Source organism: Gopherus evgoodei, unplaced genomic scaffold (genome assembly GCF_007399415.2).
Source record: "Gopherus evgoodei ecotype Sinaloan lineage unplaced genomic scaffold, rGopEvg1_v1.p scaffold_51_arrow_ctg1, whole genome shotgun sequence".
Classification (NCBI taxonomy): Eukaryota; Metazoa; Chordata; order Testudines; family Testudinidae; genus Gopherus; species Gopherus evgoodei.
This window is the reverse complement of record NW_022060072.1, coordinates 1403281-1425089: the sequence shown is the minus strand read 5'-3', so window position 1 is coordinate 1425089 and position 21809 is coordinate 1403281. Positions and strand designations below refer to the sequence as shown.

Here is a 21809-nt window from a genome sequence, read left to right as displayed (position 1 = left end):
ACAGTTTAATAGGGTGTGTGTGGGGGAATCCCCTAACAGGCACTTTGTGCGGACAGCCCCCAGCTCGGAGGACCCCACCGCACGGCCCATGGGAGCAAGGCCGGATAAGAGTCGAGAGCTCCGATTGGCTCGCCTAGCCTTCGTTGTGCTCCCTGATTGGCTCCGGCCGCGGCGGCGGGGCGGGAGGAAGGGAGCCGGGGGCGGCGCTTATAACGCGCAGGGGCAACGTTAGCGGAGGGGGCGTCCGTCGAGCGGATTGGCCGCCATTCCACGTGGGAAGGGACAACACGGCGCCCTGATTGGCTCGAGGCCGCGGGAGGGGGCGTGGCTCCCGGCGTGCCCGCCCACCGAGTATATCTACGGCGGGCGGGGGGGCCGCCTTGCCATCGCGTCTGAGCTGGGAGACGCGAGCCGCGGCTGTCTCTTCGTGGGCCTCGCGCGGGCGGCGGGGCCGCGCATGCGCCACCCAGAGGCGTGGGCGGAGCGCATGCGCGTTGGGGTCCCCGGAGGGGCGAAGGCCGCGGAGGAAGGATACGGCGGCTGCGCCGCGGGCGGGCGGCGCATGCGCAGGCGGAGCCCGTGAGGGGCGGGTGCGGCGGTTGAGCGAGTTAGCGGCCGCGGGTGGCGGGGGGAGGCGGCCGCCCGCCCCCATGCAGGAGATGATCGAGATGGCGGCGGAGAAGGAGACGTTCCTGGTCCCGGCCCCGCCGCCGCCCCTCAAGCCCCCGCCCGCGGCGGGGGGAGGGGGCGGCCCCCTGGTGCAGCTGCACCAGGAGGCCGCCTCGGCGGAGCTGCACGAGGAGGCCGCCCCGGCCAATCAGCGCCGCGAAGGGGGCGGGGCAGGCGGCCGGCGCGGAGGCGGCCCCCTGGTGCAGCTGCACGAGGAGGCCGCCCCGCTGGGGCAGCGCCGCGGCGGGGGCGGCCCCAAGGAGGACGACGGCGGGGGCGAGCTGCAGCGGCCTCGCAACGGCTTCCAGCCCCAGCGGCCGGCCGGGGGCAAGCGGCGCAACAGCTGCACCGTGGGCGCCAAGCACCCGGCCTCCAAGCGCCGGCGCCGGGTCAACTCCGAGTGCGACCCGGTGCTGCCCTCCCAGTTCCTGCTGGGGGGCAACATCTTCGACCCGCTCAACCTGAACAGCCTGCTGGACGAGGAGGTGAACCAGGCCCTCAACGCCTCGACCCCCAAGTCCTCGCCGCTGCCGGCCAAGGGCCGCGACCCGGTGGAGATCCTCATCCCCAAGGACATCACGGACCCGCTCAGCCTCAACGCCCAGGACGGCGACGCCGCCGCCCTGGTGCTGGCCTCGCCCTTCAAGGCGGGCCGCAAGCGCCACCGGCACCGGGGCCAGCCGCGGGGCGGCGGGGGCGGGGACTGCAAGCCGGCCGCCTGCCCCACCCCGCAGCCCTACGAACTCAACACCGCCATCAACTGCAGGGACGAGGTGGTCTCCCCGCTGCTCCCCCTGGCCGCCGAGGGGGCCGGCTGCCTCACCCCCTCTTGCGCCGCCTTCTCCGGCGGCCGCCACCACCACCGCAAGAGGCGCCGGACTAGCAGCAAATCGGAGGCGGCCGGGGGGCCCAAGCTGCCGCCGCCTCCCCCCACCCCGGGCGGGGGCCAGCCGGGCAAGAGCAGCCCGGAAAAGGGCAAAGGGGCCGGGCGGCACCAACAGGCGCCCACGGCCAAGCGGAGGCGTCAACAGAGGAAGTTCCAGTACGGCAACTACTGCAAATACTACGGCTACCGGAACCCCAACTGCGAGGACGCCCGGCTGCGGGTCATGAAGCCCGAGTGGTTCCAGGGCAAAGAGGTGCTGGACCTGGGCTGCAACGTGGGGCACCTCACCCTGAGCGTGGCCAAGAAGTGGAAACCCGCCCGGGTGGTGGGGCTGGACATCGACGGGGCCCTGATCCACTCGGCCCGCCAGAACATCCGCCACTACCTCTCCGAGGAGATCCAGCAGCGGCAGGACGACGACGACGAGGAGGGAGCCGGCCCCAAGAGGCGGAGGGGCTGCTTCCCCGCCTCGCTGGCGGCCAGCAGGGGGCCCATCGCTGCCCCCCGGGTGCCCCAGCACGGGACTGGGGCCGCCGACTTCCCCGACAACGTGATCTTTGTCCGGGTAAGAGGCTTAGGACGTGGCCGGGGAGGGCCCCACCTTTTGGGGGCACTGCTGCTGTGGGGAGCAGCCGCCCACCCAGCTGCACTTGGGGAGGTCACCCAACAGCCTGGTGGCCTGAGACACGCCCCCTAAAATCTGGGGGGAGGGGCTGGTGCATGGGATCGGTGGGGCTCCTCCTACCAAACAAGGGCGGTAAATACGGGCTGGTAGGATCACACAGGCCTTGCCTGGGGGGCCGTGTTAGGGTGAGGGGGGTGGGTGGAATAGCTTCTCGGGCTGCTAACAGGGTCTGATTCGGGGTGGGGGGACGATTACTGGGGGGCTGGGTGCATGTGGGGGCCAGGCTTCCCCTGCGCTCGAGACCAATGCAACTGACAAGCCGAAGGGACCAGTTAAATAGCTCAGGGAGGCGTCCCTGAAGGTCTCCTGGCCTGCTTCAGCAGAGCCCCTTGGGCAAGGGGCAGCCGGGCTGTCCGTCCGTCCTCTCAGTCCGAATTCCCCAGAGCACAGAACTGTGTGTGTGGCGGGGGGGGGTGCCTATGACCTTGGCCAGTCTGGGTCACCCCTGCCTCGGTTTACCTGGAATGGGCTGGCACCCACTTAGCTCCGGGAGGCTTGTGCTCTTGAGCTCAGCTGACGAACCCTGCAGTCACGTGTGAACCCAGCTCTTGACCGGGGCGGGTTGGGGGAAGGGGGGCAGATCCATTAATCGGGGAAGTGCTGCCCTGTGCCCGCAGCCGGTAGGTTAACCGCCGGGCTGGCCGGCTCCGAAAGGCTGAGGAGAGATGCCCGCAGACATGGCCTTATCTTAGGCCCTTTCCCTCCGGAGATCTGGCCAGGAGGGTAGCTGGGTTGGGTGTCAAAAGGCTGTTCACCCCGAGCTTCAGTTTTCACCTCTGTCCTCGTTCCCTTGAGGCTTAGAAATCGAAGTCCACGAGGCGGTTAAGGACGGTGGCCTATGCCAGGAGCAGCACGGCCTCACGTTGGGATTGGAACAGGAAGGCTGCGTCCCAGGTTCCTCATGATTAGTTTTAGACAAGGACGAGGCATGTGGCCGAACCGGTCAGTTTCCAGGGGTTGTGTTTCTGGCTTCTATCAGGTCCCTATTCTCTGCTCTCCTCCTGACCCCGTGCCTCAGTTTCCCCACTGCCGAACCTTGCGTGAGGCTCACTGAAGCACCTGAGGACTGGAATTCCCCTAAGGATCCTTGCCAAGCCTCCGCCTATGTGCTTTGAGATCTGCCGCCGAATGGGCGGAGAACTAGACGCATCGGGGTGGAAATGGATTCTTTCGGCAGGGCCAGGATCCTTGGCTGGAGAAAGCCAGCGGCCGGTATGCAGAGAAATGTGTCCCGGGCCGCGTAACAGCCACAAAGCTGCGATCGCCGAGATCTAGCCTGCGGCGGACTGGAAAAGCGGGCGGGAAGCAGGTTCTCATAATCTATACGCAGGCATGTATAGATGGTCCTGTCCCTGTCAGTGCCGATCTCACCCACACTCTAGGGCCTGTCACGTGGCGAGCCTGCCCCGTCCCCAGCGGAGCTGCCTGGGAAAGCCCAAAGCGGGGATGCCTCCCCCGTAGAACAGGGGTGTAAATACACCCAGCAGCTCTGCCAGGCAACCTCCAGCCGGCACTGGGGGCTGAGGGACGCTTGGCGTATCTCGGGCGCTGAGGACGTTTCCTCGGAAGGCAGGTGCATTGGCTAGCGGCTGGGGGGCTGGGGGCAGCACTCTTGGGTTCTCTTCCTGGCCCTGTTGGCGGGTTTGGTGCCTGGCGGGAAAGTGAGTAGAAACCATCGCTCCCCCTGAGCCTCCTGTCTGTCGGCCTGTCGCTCGCAAATCAGCCAGAGCTGGGCATCCGTTCCGACGCAGGCCTGGCGGGGGACTACGAGTCCCAGCAGGCCGTGCGGGCAGCAGGGCATGCTGGGACCACTAGGGCCCCCCCACCCAGAAGGCTTGCGGTAAAGATGCCTGACCCCTTGCAGTGCCTGAGATTCAGGCAGGGAGCTTGTGGGTGGGTGAGTTTCTGTGCAGCGTCTTGGTGCGGTTATCCAGACTCTGACTCTGACTGACAGCAGCTGGAGGTGTACGGGATAGACATCTTTAGGGGTTGATGTGTGGAACCCCCGACTGAGATCAGGGCCTCCCAGACCCCACCCCGATCCCAGACCATGATCAGGGACCCCCGTTTGTGCCACTGGATCTCCCTCCCTCACCCAGCCCCACCACCAGACGGCGTCTGTCCTGAGGAGCCTCCAATCTAAATCCCCACAGGATGGGAGGTGAAACTGAGGCACGGTGCGGAAGTGACTGGGGTCACCCAGTAGATCCTTGGCTAACGCAGCCAAGTGTCTGGAGGGAGAAATGGGTCACAGACTGAACTCCGAGAGGGGGAGGGAGATTCGCCCAGACGCCCCCAGCATGGAGGGTGGTATTATTTACACCCCCATGGGCTGATAACGTGGCGGGAGGCGCTGTGTGGCGGGAGCCAGGAAAGTTGGAAGCCAGGTGGATATAAGTTGCTGCTTTTTAAAAATTTTAATTGCTCAAATGTGACTTTTTTAAAAGAAACCTGCGGGAAAGGGCGGCTGACCTGCGCAGGGCTGAATGGCTCTTCACGCGGCTGCAATCGGCAGGAATCCCTGTGAAAACCGGGGGGGTTCGAGGGGGTGTTTTGCTGGGAAGCGTGAACCGGGGGGGATGGCTAACTTTGGGGGCCAGGCTGTGCCTGGGACCTCTGTCTAGGCTGAAAGTGTCCCGGGACCTCAGGAGGTATCTAGTCCAACCCCCTGCTCAAAGCAGGACCAACCCCAACTCAATCATCCCAGCCAGGGCTTTGTCAAGCCTGACCTTAAAAACTTCTAAGGGTGGAAATTCTGGCCAGTAGGGTGGGGTTTGGGACTCGGACGCCTGGGTTCCTTCCCAGATTCTGACCCTGCTGTTTGAGCAAGATGTCTCCCTGCCTCAGTTTCCCCTCCTATTCTTTGGATCGGAAGGTTTTGTGGGGAGGGTGTGTCTGAGTTGGGCATGATGGGGAGGGGGTGGTCCTGATCTTCACTTTTACGGGGACAGAGGGGGCCCATTGAGCTCTGGGGGCTGTGTGGTGTTGGGGGAATTCTGGATCGCTGAATGTTGTGGGCACTGGAGCAGTGGCAGGAGGCGTCTGGGAGGCTGCAGAGGGCCCTGATCCTCCTGGGTTCTCTCCCCGGCTCTGGGAGGGGACTGGGGGCTGGTGGTTAGAGCAGGAGGGGCTGGGAGCCAGGACTCCTGGGTTCTCTCCCCAGCTCTGGGAGGGGAGTGGGGGCTGGTGGGTCAGAGCAGGGGGGCTGGGAGCCAGGACTCCTGGGTTCTCTCCCTGACTCTGGGAGGGAGTGGGGGCTGGTGGGTTAGAGCAGTGGGGGCTGGGAGCCAGGACTCCTGGGTTCTCTCCCCGGCTCTGGGAGGGGAGTGGGGGCTGGTGGGTTAGAGCAGGGGGGCTGGGAGCCAGGACTCCGGGGTTCTCTCCCTGACTCTGGGAGGGAGTGGGGGCTGGTGGGTTAGAGCAGTGGGGGCTGGGAGCCAGGACTCCTGGGTTCTCTCCCTGACTCTGGGAGGGAGTGGGGGCTGGTGGGTTAGAGCAGTGGGGGCTAGGAGCCAGGACTCCTGGGTTCTCTCCCCGGCTCTGGGAGGGGAGTGGGGGCTGGTGGGTTAGAGCAGGGGGGCTGGGAGCCAGGACTCCGGGGTTCTCTCCCTGGCTCTGGGAGGGGAGTGGGGGCTGATGGGTTAGAGCAGGGGGGGCTGGGAGCCCGGACTCCTGGGTTCTCTCCCCGGCTCTGGGAGGGGAGTGGGGGCTCGTGGGTTAGAGCAGGGGGGCTGGGAGCCCGGACTCCTGGGTTCTCTCCCCAGCTCTGGGAGGGGAGTGGGGGCTGGTGGGTTAGAGCAGGGGGGCTGGGAGCCAGGACTCCTGGGTTCTCTCCCTGGCTCTGGGAGGGGAGTGGGGGCTGGTGGGTCAGAGCAGGGGGGCTGGGAGCCAGGACTCCTGGGTTCTCTCCCCGGCTCTGGGAGGGGAGTGGGGGCTGGTAGGTCAGAGCAGGGGGGGCTGGGAGCCAGGACTCCTGGGTTCTCTCCCCAGCTCTGGGAGGGGAGTGGGGGCTGGAGGGTCAGAGCAGGGGGGCCTGGGAGCCAGGACTCCTGGGTTCTCTCCCCAGCTCTGGGAGGGCAGTGGGGGCTGGTGGGTCAGAGCAGGGGGGGCTGGGAGCCAGGACTCCTGGGTTCTCTCCCTGGCTCTGGGAGGGGAGTGGGGGCTGGTGGGTTAGAGCAGTGGGGGCTAGGAGCCAGGACTCCTGGGTTCTCTCCCTGGCTCTGGGAGGGGAGTGGGGGCTGGTGGGTTAGAGCAGGGGGGGCTGGGAGCCCGGACTCCTGGGTTCTCTCCCCGGCTCTGGGAGGGGAGTGGGGGCTGGTGGGTTAGAGCAGGGGGGCTGGGAGCCCGGACTCCTGGGTTCTCTCCCCGGCTCTGGGAGGGGAGTGGGGGCTGGTGGGTCAGAGCAGGGGGGCTGGGAGCCAGGACTCCTGGGTTCTCTCCCTGGCTCTGGGAGGGGAGTGGGGGCTGGTGGGTCAGAGCAGGGGGGGCTGGGAGCCAGGACTCCTGGGTTCTCTCCCTGGCTCTGGAAGGGGAGTGGGGGCTGGTGGGTCAGAGCAGGGGGGCTGGGAGCCAGGACTCCTGGGTTCTCTCCCCGGCTCTGGGAGGGGAGCGGGGGCTGGTGGGTCAGAGCAGGGGGGGCTGGGAGCCAGGACTCCTGGGTTCTCTCCCCGGCTCTGGGAGGGGAGTGGGGGCTGGTGGGTCAGAGCAGGGGGGGCTGGGAGCCAGGACTCCTGGGTTCTCTCCCCGTCTCTGGGAGAGGAGTGGGGCTGGTGGGTCAGAGCAGGGGGGGCTGGGAGCCAGGACTCCTTGGTTCTCTCCCCGGCTCTGGGAGGGGAGCGGGGGCTGGGAGCCAGGACTCCTGGGTTCTCTCCCCAGCTCTGGGAGGGGAGTGGGGGCTGGAGGGTCAGAGCAGTGGGGCTGGGAGCCAGGACTCCTGGGTTCTCTCCCCGGCTCTGGGAGGGGAGTGGGGGCTGGAGGGTCAGAGCAGTGGGGCTGGGAGCCAGGACTCCTGGGTTCTCTCCCCGGCTCTGGGAGGGGAGTGGGGGCTGGGGGGTTAGAGCAGGTCGGGCTGGGAGCCAGGACTCCTGGGTTCTCCCGGCTCCGGGAAGCGGGGCTGGGAGCCAGGACTCCTGGGTTCTCTCCCCGGCTCTGGGAGGGGAGTGGGGGCTGGTAGTCAGAGCAGGGGGGGCTGGGAGCCAGGACTCCAGGGTTCTCTCCCCGGCTCTAGGAGGGAGTGGGGCCGGTGGGTCAGAGCAGGGGGGCTGGGATCCAGGACTCCTGGGTTCTCTCCCCAGCTCTGGGAGGGGAGTGGGGGCTGGGGGGGTCAGAGCAGGGGGGCTGGGAGCCAGGACTCCTGGGTTCTCTCCCCAGCTCTGGGAGGGCAGTGGGGGCTGGTGGGTCAGAGCAGGGGGGGCTGGGAGCCAGGACTCCTGGGTTCTCTCCCCGGCTCTGGGAGGGGAGTGGGGGGCTGGTGGGTCAGAGCAGGGGGGCTGGGAGCCCGGACTCCTGGGTTCTCTCCCCGGCTCTGGGAGGGGAGTGGGGGCTGGTGGGTCAGAGCAGGGGGGCTGGGAGCCAGGACTCCTGGGTTCTCTCCCCGGCTCTGGGAGGGGAGTGGGGGCTGGTGGGTCAGAGCAGGGGGGGCTGGGAGCCAGGACTCCTGGGTTCTCTCCCTGGCTCTGGGAGGGGAGTGGGGGCTGGTGGGTCAGAGCAGGGGGGGCTGGGAGCCAGGACTCCTGGGTTCTCTCCCCGGCTCTGGGAGGGGAGTGGGGGCTGGTGGGTCAGAGCAGGGGGGGCTGGGAGCCAGGACTCCTGGGTTCTCTCCCGGCTCTGGGAGGGGAGTGGGGGCTGGTGGGTCAGAGCAGGGGGGCTGGGAGCCAGGACTCCTGGGTTCTCTCCCGGCTCTGGGAGGGGAGTGGGGGCTGGTGGGTTCAGAGCAGGGGGGGCTGGGAGCCAGGACTCCTGGGTTCTCTCCCCGGCTCTGGGAGGGGAGTGGGGGCTGGTGGGTTAGAGCAGGGGGGGCTGGGAGCCAGGACTCCTGGGTTCTCTCCCCGGCTCTGGGAGGGGAGTGGGGGCTGGTGGGTCAGAGCAGGGGGGCTGGGAGCCAGGACTCCTGGGTTCTCTCCCGGCTCTGGGAGGGGAGTGGGGGCTGGTGGGTGGGAGCAGGGGGGCTGGGAGCCAGGACTCCTGGGTTCTCTCCCCGGCTCTGGGAGGGGAGTGGGGGCTGGTGGGTTAGAGCAGGGGGGGCTGGGAGCCAGGACTCCTGGGTTCTCTCCCGGCTCTGGGGGGGAGTGGGGGCTGGTGGTTAGAGCAGGGGGGGCTGGGAGCCAGGACTCCTGGGTTCTCTCCCGGCTCTGGGAGGGGAGTGGGGGCTGGTGGGTCAGAGCAGGGGGGGCTGGGAGCCAGGACTCCTGGGTTCTCTCCCCGGCTCTGGGAGGGAGTGGGGGCTGGTGGTTCAGAGCAGGGGGGCTGGGAGCCAGGACTCCTGGGTTCTCTCCCGGCTCTGGGAGGGGAGTGGGGGCTGGTGGGTTAGAGCAGGGGGGGCTGGGAGCCAGGACTCCTGGGTTCTCTCCCCGGCTCTGGGAGGGAGTGGGGGCTGGTGGTGTAGAGCAGGGGGGGCTGGGAGCCAGGACTCCTGGGTTCTCTCCCCGGCTCTGGGAGGGGAGTGGGGGGTGGTGGGTCAGAGCAGGGGGGGCTGGGAGCCAGGACTCCTGGGTTCTCTCCCCGGCTCTGGGAGGGGAGCGGGGGCTGGGAGCCAGAACTCCTGGGTTCTCTCCCTGGTGCCGGGAGGGGAGTGGGGGCTGGTGGGTCAGAGCAGGGGGGGCTGGGAGCCAGGACTCCTGGGTTCTCTCCGCGGCTCTGGGAGGGGAGAGGGGCTGGGAGCCCGGATTCTCCAGCGTGTGCTGGGCCGGCCGGCTCCCCGGCCCCCCCCACCCCTCACTGTCCTGTGCCCGCAGGGGAACTACGTGCTGGAGCGGGACGAGCTGCTGGAGACGCAGGGCGCCGAGTACGACGTGGTGCTGTGCCTCAGCCTCACCAAGTGGGTGCACCTCAACTGGGGGGACGACGGGCTGAAGCGGCTCTTCAAGCGCATCTTCCGCCACCTGCGGCCCGGCGGCCTCCTGCTGCTGGAGCCCCAGCCCTGGTCCTCCTACGGCAAGCGCAAGAACCTGACGGTGAGCGCCGGGCGGGCGGGGGGCGCCCCTGCTGGCAGGAGCTGGGATTGCAGCTGCCTCCCTGCCTGACACCTGTCTTCCCTCCCCAGGAAACCATCTACAGAAACTACTACCGCATCCAGCTGAAACCGGAGCAGTTCCCCTCCTACCTGACCTCCCCGGAGGTGGGCTTCTCCAGCTGCGAGCTGGTGGCTCGGCCCTACAACAGCTCCAGAGGTGAGGGGGGGCCAGCTGCGTGGCGGGGCCGATAACTCATCCGCCGTCGGCCGGGCCGGCCTGCTGGCGAGCTGCTGCCATGCTGAACGAGCCGATGGCGGATGACTGCCAGCAGAACTGAGTGGGAAACAGAATTTCCGACTTATGGGGAAACTCCACAAAATTTGGTTTTGTCCAAAATTGCCGCCAAAATGTCAAATCTCTAAAGGAGAAAATTCCATAAGACCTGGGGAAACATTGCGTGTTTTGTGTTATCAAAGCTACACTAGTCAGCGTGTGCAGTGGTTTAGTTCTGATAACACAAGAAGGAACGTTGAATATTTAGATCAGGCTTGGCAGAACTGGACTTCAGCGGGTAGCGAGGTTTCTTTGTAAGCATTCTTTTCGGTTTTCATCTCTTTTTACACGGTCACGGTTGCGTGCAGTTTTGGGAGAAGGATTTAATGACAGTAGATGTTGATTCCAAAAGTTAAAGATTTATAAACAGTTGAAACACAACTGGTCAACGCCCTGTGTCAAAATATCCAATGTCAGCATCCTTAAATCCACTCTGCGTTTTGCATGCATTGGCTACTGCATTCGTAATGAGGCTAATTGCAAAGTCACCGGATTTTTTTTTTACGCCCACTGCACTCTCCGGCAGGATTTTCCTTCCTTTGCTCAGCCGTAAACGTCAGTGAGCCGTGGAAATAGTTTTTGGTTGGTTTGTGCAGATGGGAAAAGAGATTCGCTGACCAATCTAATGTCAGGCCTAATAACCATACAGCACCTTATCTATTTGTATTATTACAAGGACGTTTGATATTTATCAGACCCGCCATAAAAGGCAAAACCAAAATGCTTCATTGGAGTTCAGCTAGTTTGCAAATGTTCCCGTCAAATTCTGCCCGAATCGACGCTTCTCCTTGAAACGTTTGGCTTGTGCCGAGGCAGCCTCTCATCGTGCTGTTAACCTGCGGAACCCCTTGCTAGGGGATGTTACGAAGGCCAAAGGTAGAATGTGGGTCAAAAAAGAATTCGCTGAGTTCATGCCAGACGGGGGTGGCTATTAGCCAGGACAGTCAGGGATGCAGCCCCATGCACCGGGGGTCCCTAAACCTCTGCGTGCCAGCAGCTGACACAGACCATCCTAACGAGTCTCTGGTAACGAGTGGGGCTCATAGTGGAGATGCAGACCAATTCCCCAGGTCCTCTGGGGGCGGGGAGGCAGAGCTGGAGGGCTGTGGGGGTGTTGCTCACAGTCACAATCAGCAGCTCCCTGGCAATGTAACGAGTCTAGCTGATCTGGGGGGGGGGAGCACCTGTACTAACCCGCTGCCCCCGTCCTCCCGCAGGCTTCCAGCGCCCCATTTATCTCCTTCACAAAGGCCACCCCGCCGCCCACTGAGGGAGAAGCGGCCGACGCTCGGGCCCGGAGACGCCCCGGTTTTTTGGCTGCGTTGGAGGACAGCTGGGCTGAGCCTGTCGGACTGGCAGCCGGGCCCCGCGAGCGGCAGCTCCCCAGGCGCCAGCGGGCGCACGGCCCGGCCTGCCGAATCCGCCACGTGAGAGGGGCTGCCCTCTGCTGGACACTACTTAGCGCTGCAGCCTGGAGGAGACCCGCAGGGCGCTGTGCTGAACACTCAGCGCCCCCCCCCCCCCCCCGTTGGACCGTGTACAGCTCATCTCTCTGCAGCAGGGAGGGGCCCTTTGCATCTATTGTTAGAGGGGGAGACCAAGCAGGGCAGCCGCTGCCTCAGTTTCCCCTCTGCTGTAAAGTGGGGGGGCAGTTGGATCCCTGGGCTGGTTCCCCTCTGGAGCTGGGGGGGGCACGCCCCCCACGTGTGACGTGGAGTTTTATCTTTACAGATGTTGATTCTATTATATATAAATAAACGCTACGGATTATTGCCCAGCCTGGCGCCTGGGGGGGCGAGCAGGAACCAGCGGGAGGCGGGGCCAGACCGGGCAGCGTTTATTGCTGGGGGGGGCGGCGGTGGCTCCGGTCTCCCTCCAGTGGTGGGCCGCGGCCGTGGGGGGGAAGCCGGGGGGGTGCCCGGGGGGGTGCACACAGCAGCCAGCTGGGCCTGGAAGCGCTGCCACACCTGGGGGGAGAGAAGAGCAGGTGAGGGGGGGGGGCATATGGACCAGAGTGTGGGGGGGGGGTGGGCTGAGAAAGGGGGGCAGGTGGACCAGACCATTAGAACAGGGGAGGGGGAGCACGCAGGTCAGACCATTAGGACCAAACTGGGCGGGGGAAGTGGTCTGAGAACGAGGTGAGGCGGGGGGGGCAGGTGGGCCAGACCATTAGGCTGGAGGGAGAGAGAGCGGCTAGTGGGCCAGACCACTAGCACGGGGGGGCACGAGCCAGACCATTAGGACGGGCAGAGAGCAGGCACACGGGCCATACCATTACGACGGGGGGCATGCAGGACAGACCATTGGGGCGGGGGTGTTACCTGAGCGAGCGCCTCGGGCTGCCCCGCCCGCCGCGCCCAGGCGCTCAGGTTCCGGTCCAGCTGCCCCATCAGCCCGGCCGCCTCCTGCAGCTCCTGGGGGGAGCGGGAGGGATGAGAACCGGAGCCAGGCCCCGCGGAGCCTCCCGCTCCTCCTTCCCGCCCCCCCCGCCAAGCCCCATGGTCCGGCCCGTTACCTGGGTGATGGTTTCCAGGTAACTCAGCTTCGCCCGTTCGAATTCCGCCGCCGAGAGCCGCAGCCCGCTCGCGCCCGCCATCCCTGACCGCGGGGCACGACGGGAAAAGGACTGGCCGCCGCTCGGCCTCATGGGAAATGGAGTCCGGCCGCGCAAGGGCAGCTGGGACACGTAGGCGCCTTTCCCAGCAGCACGTGCAGGGCCTGCTGCCTGCTTCAGAGCGCCCAGGAATTATGGGATGTCTCCCCCCAGCCCCTAGGAATGCTGGGAAACGATCCCCCCACCCCCATCAGTGGCAGGGGGCCACAGACCACGTGGGGGAGGGTCCCCCAATCTTCAGGCACCAGAGCTGAGTCCAGAGGGGGTTTATTGGGGGGCAGGTACAAAGGGTGAGAACCACACGGGGTGTGGGGGGGGGAAGCCCCGCACAGAACCAGTCTCTGGGGCGGGGGGGGGGGCAGTTACAAAGGGTGAGAACCACACGGGGTGTGGGGGGGGGAAGCCCCGCACAGAACCAGTCTCTGAGGCGGGGGGGGGCAGGTACAAAGGGTGAGAACCACACGGGGTGTGGGGGGGGGAAGCCCCGCACAGAACCAGTCTCTGGGGCGGGGGGGGGGGCAGTTACAAAGGGTGAGAACCACACGGGGTGTGGGGGGGGGAAGCCCCGCACAGAACCAGTCTCTGAGGCGGGGGGGGGGCAGGTACAAAGGGTGAGAACCACACGGGGTGAGTGGGGGGGGGGAAGCCCCGCACAGATCCAGTCTCTGGGGGGGGCGGGGGGGCAGGTACAAAGGATGAGAACCACACGGGGTGATTTGGGGGGGGGGGAAGCCCCGCACAGAACCAGTCTCGGGGGGGGGGCAGCGGCCGCCACGTCCCAGCCCCACTAGGCCTCCCACTGCTGGAGCTTGCGGAACATGAGGAAGGCGGAGGCCGGGGGTCGGACGTGGGGCTGGAGCCGCAGGGGGGGCAGCCCCTCCACGCCCAAGTACGGGGTCTCCGCGAACAGCTCCCGGGGCTCGTAGAACATCAGCAGCTCCGGGCCTTCGGGGGCAGGCTCCTGGGAAGCGGGGGAGACACCCCACTGGTGAGAACTAGAGCTGCCCTGAGCCCCCCACCTGCCAGTCCCCGCCCTGGGGCCGGGTGGGAGCCGGCGCCCCCTAGAGGGGACAGGCCCCTGCCCCATTCCCTGCCCCCCTGAGCCAGCCAGTCCCTGCCCTGGGGCCGGGGGGGAGCCAGCGCCCCCCAAAGGAGACAGGCCCCTGCCCCATTCCCTGCCCCCCTGAGCCAGCCAGTCCCTGCCCTCGGGCTGGGTGAGAGCCAGCGGCCCCTAGAGGGGACAGGCTCCTGCCCCATTCCCTGCCCCCCTGAGCCAGCCAGTCCCTGCCCTGGGGCCGGGTGGGAGCCGGCGCCCCCCAGAGGGGACAGGCCCCTGCCCCATTCCCTGCCCCCTGAGCCAGCCAGTCCCTGCCCTGGGGCCGGGTGGGAGCCGGCGCCCCCCAGAGGGGACAGGCCCCTGCCCCATTCCCTGCCCCCGAGCCAGCCAGTCCCTGCCCTGGGGCTGGAGGGGAGCCAGCGCCCCCCAAAGGGGACAGGCCCCTGCCCCATTCCCTGCCCCCGAGCCAGCCAGTCCCTGCCCTGGGGCTGGAGGGGAGCCAGCGCCCCCCAAAGGGGACAGGCCCCACTGAGGGTCACTCACCCTCCGGGGTTCAGGCTGGGATCGGACGAGTGACAGTTTCTCCTGCAGGGCGCAGCTCAGCACCTCCTCTGCAGGCACCTGCAGGCTCACAAGCCCCTGGTACAGCTGCTGCTCCCGGGGGATGTTCATACCTGGACGAGCAGAGAGAGGCTGGGAGTGAGGGGCATCAGCAGAGCGGGGGGAGGGCAGGGGCTGCGGGTCGGGAGTGAGGGGCACTGGCAGGGCTGGGGGGGCAGGGCTGGGCTGGCAGAGGCTGCGGGTCGGGAGTGAGGGGCACTGGCAGGGCTGGGGGGGCGGGGCTGGGCTGGCAGGGGCTGCGGGTCGGGAGTGAGGGGCACTGGCAGGGCTGGGCTAGCAGGGGCTGCGGGTCGGGAGCGAGGGGCACCGGCAGGGCTGGGTGGGGGGCAGGGGCTGCGGGTCAGGAGTGAGGGGCACTGGCAGAGCTGGGGAGGGCAGAGCTGGGGAGGGCAGGGGCTGCGGTTCGGGAGTGAGGGGCACCGGCAGAGCTGGGGGGGGCAGGGGCTGCGGGTCGGGAGTGAGGGGCACCGGCAGAGCTGGGGGGGGCAGGGGCTGCGGGTCGGGAGTGAGGGGCACCGGCAGAGCGGGGGGGGCAGGGGCTGCGGGTCGGGAGTGAGGGGCACCGGCAGAGCTGGGGGGGGCAGGGGCTGCGGGTCGGGAGTGAGGGGCACCGGCAGAGCTGGGGGGGGCAGGGGCTGCGGGTCGGGAGTGAGGGGCACCGGCAGAGCTGGGGAGGGCAGGGGCTGCGGGTCGGGAGTGAGGGGCACCGGCAGAGCAGGGGGGGCAGGGGCTGTGGGTAGGGAGTGAGGGGCACCGGCAGAGCTGGGGAGGGCAGGGGCTGCGGGTCGGGAGTGAGGGGCACCGGCAGAGCTGGGGGGGGCAGGGGCTGCAGGTCGGGAGTGAGGGGCACCGGCAGAGCTGGGGGGGGCAGGGGCTGCGGGTTGGGAGTGAGGGGCACCGGCAGGGCTGGGGGGGCAGGGGCTGCAGGTCGGGAGTGAGGGGCACCGACAGAGCTGGGGGGGCAGGGGCTGAGGGTCGGGAGTGAGGGGCACCGGCAGAGCTGGGGGGGGGCAGGGGCTGTGGGTAGGTAGTGAGAGGCACCGGCAGAGCTGGGGGGGGGCAGGGGCTGCGGGTCGGGAGTGAGGGGCACCGGCAGAGCTGGGCTGGCAGGGGCTGCAGGTCGGGAGTGAGGGGCACCGGCAGAGCTGGGGAGGGCAGGGGCTGCGGGTCGGGAGTGAGGGGCACCGGCAGAGCTGGGGGGGGTCGCCCCACCTCTCACCTGCGGCCGCCTTGCCCTCCACGCTGCAGCGGGTGAGGAAGGACGTGGCCAGCAGCTCCTGGGCGGCCCGGTGGGCGTCGAAGCCCTGGTGGGCGGCTGCCCGAACCTCCTCGCCCAGGGCCAGGCTGGTGTGCAGCCCGGGGGCGGCCAGGTCCCCCGCAGCCCCCCCGAATCCCATCATCGCCTCCGCCACGCCGGGGTCAGGGGGGCTGCGGGGGGCTGGGGGCTCTGGGCTGGGGGGGGCGTCGTCCGGGGCATTGCCCAGCAGAAAACGGACCTGGGGGAGAGCAGGGGTTAGCCGGGGGGGGCGGTGCTGTCCCAGAATCCCCCGGGGCACAGACCGCGGACACAAACCCCCTCCCCCATCAGCCCCCGGGGCAAACAGCCCCCCCACCCTTCACCCCGCTCCCACGAGCCCCTGGGGCACAGAGCCCCCCCCCCCGCTCCCATGAACCCCCGGGGCACAGAGCCCCCTCCCCCCGCTCCCATGAGCCCCCGGGGCACAGAGCCCCCCCTCCCCCATGAGCCCCCAGGGCACAGAGCCCCCCCCGCCCCTCCCCCCGCTCCCATGAGCCCCCATGGCACAGAGCCCCCCTCCCCCCGCTCCCATGAGCCCCCGGGGCACAGAGCCCCCTCCCCCCGCTCCCATGAGCCCCCGGGGCACACAGACCCCCCCCGGCCCCTCCCCCCGCTCCCATGAGCCCCCAGGGCACAGCGCCCCCCCCCGCTCCCATGAGCCCCCGGGGCACAGACCCTCCTCCCCTCCCCCCGCTCCCATGAGCCCCCGGGTCACAGAGCCCCCCCCTCCCCCCGCTCCCATGAGCCCCCAGGGCAAAACCCCCCCCGCCCCTCCCCCCGCTCCCATGAGCCCCCATGGCACAGAGCCCCCCTCCCCCCGCTCCCATGAGCCCCCGGGGCACACAGACCCCCCCCGGCCCCTCCCCCCGCTCCCATGAGCCCCCGGGGCACACAGACCCCCCCGGCCCCTCCCCCCGCTCCCATGAGCCCCCAGGGCACAGCGCCCCCCCCGCTCCCATGAGCCCCCGGGGCACAGACCCTCCTCCCCTCCCCCCGCTCCCATGAGCCCCCGGGGCACAGAGACCCCCCCTCCCCCCACTCCCATGAGCCCCCGGGGCACAGAGCCCCCCCTCCCCCCACTCCCATGAGCCCCCAGGGCACAGAGCCCCCCCGCCCCCATGGCACAGAGCCCCCCTCCCCCCGCTCCCATGAGCCCCCGGGCACAGCGCCCCCCCCCACCTGGCGGCTCCCCGCGCGCGCCCCCGCCGCGCGCCGCCGCCGCAGGATCCCGCCCCCGGCGCGCGCGGGGCTGAGCGACAGGTCCAGGGCGGGCAGCGCGCGGGGGGGCGGGGCCCCGGGCCGGAGCGGGGCGGGGGGGGGCCCGGCCGCGGGGGCCGCGTCATCGCCGGGGGCCGCCAGCCTGGCCCGGCCCCGCAACGGCTCCCGCGCGCGGCCGCCCGACGGTTGCGGCAGCTGCCCGGGGTGGGGGGCGGGACTGCGGCTCGGCCCCTCCCCCCTCCGGCCGGCCTCGTTCTCGCTCCAAGATGGCGGCGGCCAGCGGTCTCTTGAGGACAAGATGGCGGCGCCCGTGGCGGGGGGGCGCGTCCACCAGCAGCAGCCTCGTTCTCACCCCAGCTTGGCGGCCGCTGTGATTGGGCCGTATCGGGCTGCGAGCTCGAGCTCCGCCCCTCCCCGGGGGCGGGGGCAGAAACCAGCCCCTGTTCCAGCGCCCCCCTCCCCCCCGAGCCGGGGAGAGAACCCAGGAGTCCTGGCTCCCAGCCCCCCCTGCTCTGACCCACCAGCCCCCACTCCCCTCCCAGAGCCGGGGAGAACCCAGGAGTCCTGGCTCCCAGCCCCCCTGCTCTGACCACCAGCCCCCACTCCCCTCCCAGAGCCGGGGAGAGAACCCAGGAGTCCTGGCTCCCAGCCCCCCCTGCTCTGACCCACCAGCCCCCACTCCCCTCCCAGAGCCGGGGAGAGAACCCAGGAGTCCTGGCTCCCAGCCCCCCCCGCTCTAACCCACCAGCCCCCACTCCCCTCCCAGAGCTGGGGAGAGAACCCAGGAGTCCTGGCTCCCAGCCCCCCCTGTTCTAACCACCAACCCCCACTCCCCTCCCAGAGCCGGGGAGAGAACCCAGGAGTCCTGGCTCCCAGCCCCCCCTGCTCTGACCCACCAGCCCCCACTCGCCTCCCAGAGCCAGGGAGAGAACCCAGGAGTCCTGGCTCCCAGCCCCCCTGCTCTGACCCACCAGCCCCCACTGCCCTCCCAGAGCTGGGGAGAGAACCCAGGAGTCCTGGCCCCCAGCCCCCCTACTCTAACCCACCAGCCCCCACTCCCCCCCCAGAGCCGGGGAGAGAACCCAGGAGTCCTGGCTCCCAGCCCACTCTGCCCAGTTCCCTCCCCACAGTGCATTGTAGTAGATGTGGTTCCCTCGCCTCGCCCTGCACAGCATTATGGGGAATGTAGTTTTTGCCTTTCCCTCCCCATTGGGCATTGTGGGAGATGTAGTTCCCTGGTCCCGTCCCCGCGAGGCGTTGTGAGATGTAGTTCCCTCGCCCCGTCCCTGCAGGGCCTTGTGGGAGATGTAGTTCCCTCGCCCCCTCCCTGCAGGGTGTTGTGGGAGATGTAGTTCCCTCGCCCCCTCCCTGCAGGGCCTTGTGGGAGATGTAGTTCCCTCACCCCTCCCGCTGGGGCATTATGGGAGCTGTAAAGTATCAGAGGGTAGCCGTGTTAGTCTGGATCTGTAAAAGCAGCAAAGAATCCTGTGGCACCTTATAGACTAACAGACGTTTGGGAGCATGAGCTTTCGTGGGTGAATACCCACTTCCTCAGATGCATGACTGTTGCATGTAGTTCCTTCCTCCCCCTCCCCACAGGGCATTGTGGGAGATGTAGTTCTCTCGTTCCCGCCTTCCCTCAGAAATCCCATTACCTCTGACCTCCCTGGCATACCCTCTCCTCATCCTGACCTGTGACCTCTGACCTAAGCCAGGGAAGATGGTCATTTGGGGGGGACTCTGGGTGGCAGGGGAGTGCTGGGGCGCTGGGTGGGGGAGGGGAATCAGAAGGGCTGGGTTGCTGGGGGGCCAGGGAGGGGAGCACTGGGGGGCTGGCAGCGGGAGAGAAATCAGGAGGGCTGGGGAGGGGAATCGGGAGGGCTGGGTTGCTGGGGGGCCAGGGATGGGAGCGCTGGGGGGTTGGCTGGGGGAGGGGAATCAGGAGGGCTGAGTTGCTGGGGGGCCAGGGAGGAGAGCGCTGGGGGCCTGGCTCGGAGAGGGGAATCGGGAAGCCTGGGTTGCTGGGGGGTGGCTGGGAGAGGGGAATCAGGAGGGCTGGGTTGCAGGGGGGCCAGGGACGGGAGCGCTGGGGGGCTGGCTGGGGAGGAGAATCGGGAGGGCTGGGTTGCAGGGGGGCCAGGGAGGGGAGCGCTGGGGGCCTGGCTCGGAGAGGGGAATCAGGAGGGCTGGGTTGCAGGGGGGCCAGGGACGGGAGCGCTGGGGGGTGGCTGGGAGAGGGGAATCAGGAGGGCTGGGTTGCTGGGGGGCCAGGGACGGGAGCGCTGGGGGGCTGGCTGGGGAGGAGAATCGGGAGGGCTGGGTTGCTGGGGGGCCAGGGACGGGAGCGCTGGGGGGCTGGCTCGGAGAGGGGAATCGGGAAGCCTGGGTTGCTGGGGGGTGGCTGGGAGAGGGGAATCAGGAGGGGTGGGTTGCAGGGGGGCTGGGGAGGGGAGTGCTGGGGGAGGGCAATGGGGAGGGCTGGGTTGCTGGGGGGCCAGGGAGCAGAGCGCTGGGGGGCTGGCTGGAAGAGGGGAATTGAGAAGGCTGGGGAGCTGGGGGGCCGGCTGGAGGAGGGGAATCAGGAGGGCTGGGTTGCAGGGGGGCTGGGGAAGGGAGCGCTGGGGGGCTGGCTGGGGGAGGGGAATCGAGGGCTGGGTTGCAGTGGGGCTGGGGAGGGGAGTGCTGGGGGGCCGGCTGGAGGAGAGAAATCAGGAGGGCTGGGTTGCTGTGGGGCCAGGGAGCAGAGCGCTGGGGGGCTGGCTGGGAGAGGGGAATTGAGAAGGCTGGGTTGCGGGGGAGCTGGGGGGCGGAATCGAGAGCTGCATTGCAGGGGAGCTGGGGGGCTGGGGAGGGGAATTGGGAGGGCTGCATTGCAGGGGGGCCGGGGAGGGGAGTCCCCCCTACACCAAGGCAAGTGATGCCCCCTGCAGAGGTTCCCAGCTGTGTTTATTCCCACGCCCCATGGGGCCGGACAGACAGAGGTGCCATAGTACGGGGGGAGGTAACCCCCTGAATCCCCCCAATGACGCCACGGGCTGAGGGTCCCGGGGGGCGCGTGCGGAGACCGATCTCCAGGCCAGGAGGCTGCTCCTGCCCCCCCCCCGCCCCCTAGCAGCCGGGACGGGGCAGGGGGGCCCCTGGGGCGCAGGGGGGCAGCAGGAGGGCGTCTCCCCTCGCCGTCCTCGCGAGCTGCCGCAGCTGGGCGCAGATGAAGCGTAAGAGGACGGACACGTCGCGCAGCAGGACGGCCTCGGGGGGTCCCGGGTCCTGGGGGGCGACGGCCGGGACGGGGGCCTGGGCGGAGAGAGAGAGACGGGGTGAGGTCGGGCTGGCGCGGGACTCGGCCCTTGCCGCCCCAGGGGATTCTGGGACGGATCCCCGGCGGGGGCAGGGACTCACCCTCCAGCACCGGACCCAGAGCAGGCCCAGAGCCAGGCCGGCCCCCAGCGCGGCCAGACGCACCCAGCGCAGCGGGACGCAGGGACAACGGCTCCGGGGGGGCTGGGACAGGGCCCCCCTCGGGCTGGGCACCGGCAGCCGCTCCCCGACCCGGCACCGTGGGGGCTGGACCTGGCCCGGCGCCGACAGCCCCGAGAGCAGGACCACCAGCACCCCCTGCACCCACATGGCAGCCAGGCTCCGCGGCCCCAAGCCCAGGGGTTCTAGGGTCTCCAGCCCCATTGTGAGGCGGGAGAGGAATCCAGCGATCCAAGGGGCTGCGGGTCGGGAGTGAGGGGCACCGGCAGGGTCAGGAGTGAGAGGCACCGGCAGAGACGGTGCTGGGAGGGCAATGGGGCTGGTGGGTTGGAGCAGGGGGGCTGGGAGCCAGGACTCCTGGGTTCTCTCCCCAGCCTGGGGAGGCAGCAGGGGGCTGGTGGGTCAGAGCAGGAATAGAAAGGGGGTCACCCTTTTTCTGTCACATTCTCCAAATCTCTTAGGGCCCCTCCCTCCCCACAGCCCCCCACGCCGGAAAGGCAATGTGAGGTTGGCATTTCCATGTGCAGGGAGGAGGACTCAGGGCCTGGGCTGAGCCTCCTCCACCCCCCTGCTACCTGTTACCCCAAAGATGCTTAATGACGGGGGGGGTCCAGTCCCTGCCTACCCCCACGTGGGCGCCCAGCCGACATCCTGGCCGGTCCCCAGCCCAGGAACAAGACGCTCTTTATCCGCTGCCTCCCCCACCCCGGGGCAGCTGATGGTCAGTCCCCATTGTCCTGCCTCAGCTGGAACAGGGTGTCCGTGGGGGAGGGGGAGGAAGGGGGGGCCAGGAATAGAACAAACGTCTTTGTTCCCCTGGCTTCAAACGGCAACACCAAGTGTCCCGCTGCAGCTGGTTACCCAGGGACCCCTCGCCCGGCGCCGAGATGCGCCCAGCTCTGGGGCGGGGCGGCTGGTTACCCAGGGACTCCTCGCCCAGCACCGAGATGCGCCCACCTCTGGGGCGGGGTGGCCGATTACCCAGGGACCCCTCGCCCAGCGCCGAGATGCGCCCACCACTGGGGCGGGGTGGCCAGTTACCCAGGGACCCCTCGCCCGGTGCGGAGATGCGCCCACCTCTGGGGCGGGGCGGGGCAGCCAATTACCCAGGGACCCCTCGCCCGGCGCAGAGATGCGCCCAGCTCTGGGGCAGGGCGGCCGGTTACCTGCACAGCAGTTTAGGACAGGAAGTGGAGTGGAGCCGTGAACCACGGGCTCTGCTGGATTCTCCCTCTGTCCAGCTGACGTGGTCGGGGCGCAGCGGGCAGGATGGGGCCCCCTGGCTGGGATTTCGGGGCCTTACGCCCTGCAGGCTGGGCCAGGGCATTTCCCCAGCGAAAGGGATCAGGGCTGGAAGATCAGACGGCACCAGAGCCCCCATGCTCGGCCCCCGCCCGGCGCCCCCGGCCCCCACACACAGACGCAGGCTCCGCTGCTCCTGCTATTTTAATCACCTGAAATACTAGAAAAGTTTCTTTATTACAAATTATTACTATTGCCACCACCGTCCCGTGCCCCCCCGCGCCTCGGAGGCTCCATCCACCCCATGGCCCCGGCCCCTTTGCCAACCTGGCCAACAGCCCCCCCAGCTAGTCCTGGGGTCCACCCTGCCCTGGCCACTCCAGTCCCTCTGCTTTGGGCAGAGCCACTCCCACTCCACGGAATTAAAGTCCCCACCCAGAGCCAGGAGTCCTGGTGCCCACAGCCCTCACTCGCTTCCCAGAGCTGGGGACAGAACCCAGGAGTCCGGGCTCCGAACCCCCCTGCTCTGACCTACCAG

The 21809-nt window shown here is 68.6% G+C and overlaps 4 protein-coding genes across 4 annotated transcripts; 1 reads left to right on the top strand and 3 right to left on the bottom strand.

Annotated features, from left to right (window-relative positions):
• Nucleotides 1-404: 404 nt before the first annotated feature.
• Nucleotides 405-11517, top strand: MEPCE (methylphosphate capping enzyme). Its single transcript, XM_030546946.1, has 4 exons — nucleotides 405-2120; nucleotides 9194-9412; nucleotides 9502-9628; nucleotides 10963-11517. Exons 1-4 carry the CDS (start codon nucleotides 651-653, stop codon nucleotides 11013-11015), a joined length of 1869 nt encoding a protein of 622 aa, XP_030402806.1. The 5' UTR covers nucleotides 405-650; the 3' UTR covers nucleotides 11016-11517.
• LOC115643131 (protein diaphanous-like) lies at nucleotides 10085-12857 on the bottom strand. Its single transcript, XM_030546949.1, has 3 exons — nucleotides 12261-12857; nucleotides 12067-12159; nucleotides 10085-11712 (listed from the first exon to the last, which is right to left on the bottom strand). The coding sequence occupies exons 1-3, from the start codon at nucleotides 12390-12392 to the stop codon at nucleotides 11506-11508; spliced, it is 432 nt and encodes a 143-aa protein (XP_030402809.1). The 5' UTR covers nucleotides 12393-12857; the 3' UTR covers nucleotides 10085-11505.
• Nucleotides 12858-13023: 166 nt separating this feature from the next.
• PPP1R35 (protein phosphatase 1 regulatory subunit 35) lies at nucleotides 13024-17971 on the bottom strand. Its single transcript, XM_030546943.1, has 5 exons — nucleotides 17955-17971; nucleotides 16514-16838; nucleotides 15257-15533; nucleotides 13960-14090; nucleotides 13024-13320 (listed from the first exon to the last, which is right to left on the bottom strand). The coding sequence occupies exons 1-5, from the start codon at nucleotides 17969-17971 to the stop codon at nucleotides 13147-13149; spliced, it is 924 nt and encodes a 307-aa protein (XP_030402803.1). The 3' UTR covers nucleotides 13024-13146.
• A 1417-nt stretch (nucleotides 17972-19388) lies between these two features.
• On the bottom strand, nucleotides 19389-21775 carry LOC115643130. The gene is made up of 2 exons (XM_030546948.1): nucleotides 21196-21775; nucleotides 19389-19846 (listed from the first exon to the last, which is right to left on the bottom strand). Exons 1-2 carry the CDS (start codon nucleotides 21408-21410, stop codon nucleotides 19453-19455), a joined length of 609 nt encoding a protein of 202 aa, XP_030402808.1. The 5' UTR covers nucleotides 21411-21775; the 3' UTR covers nucleotides 19389-19452.
• Between the last annotated feature and the right edge of the window lie 34 nt (nucleotides 21776-21809).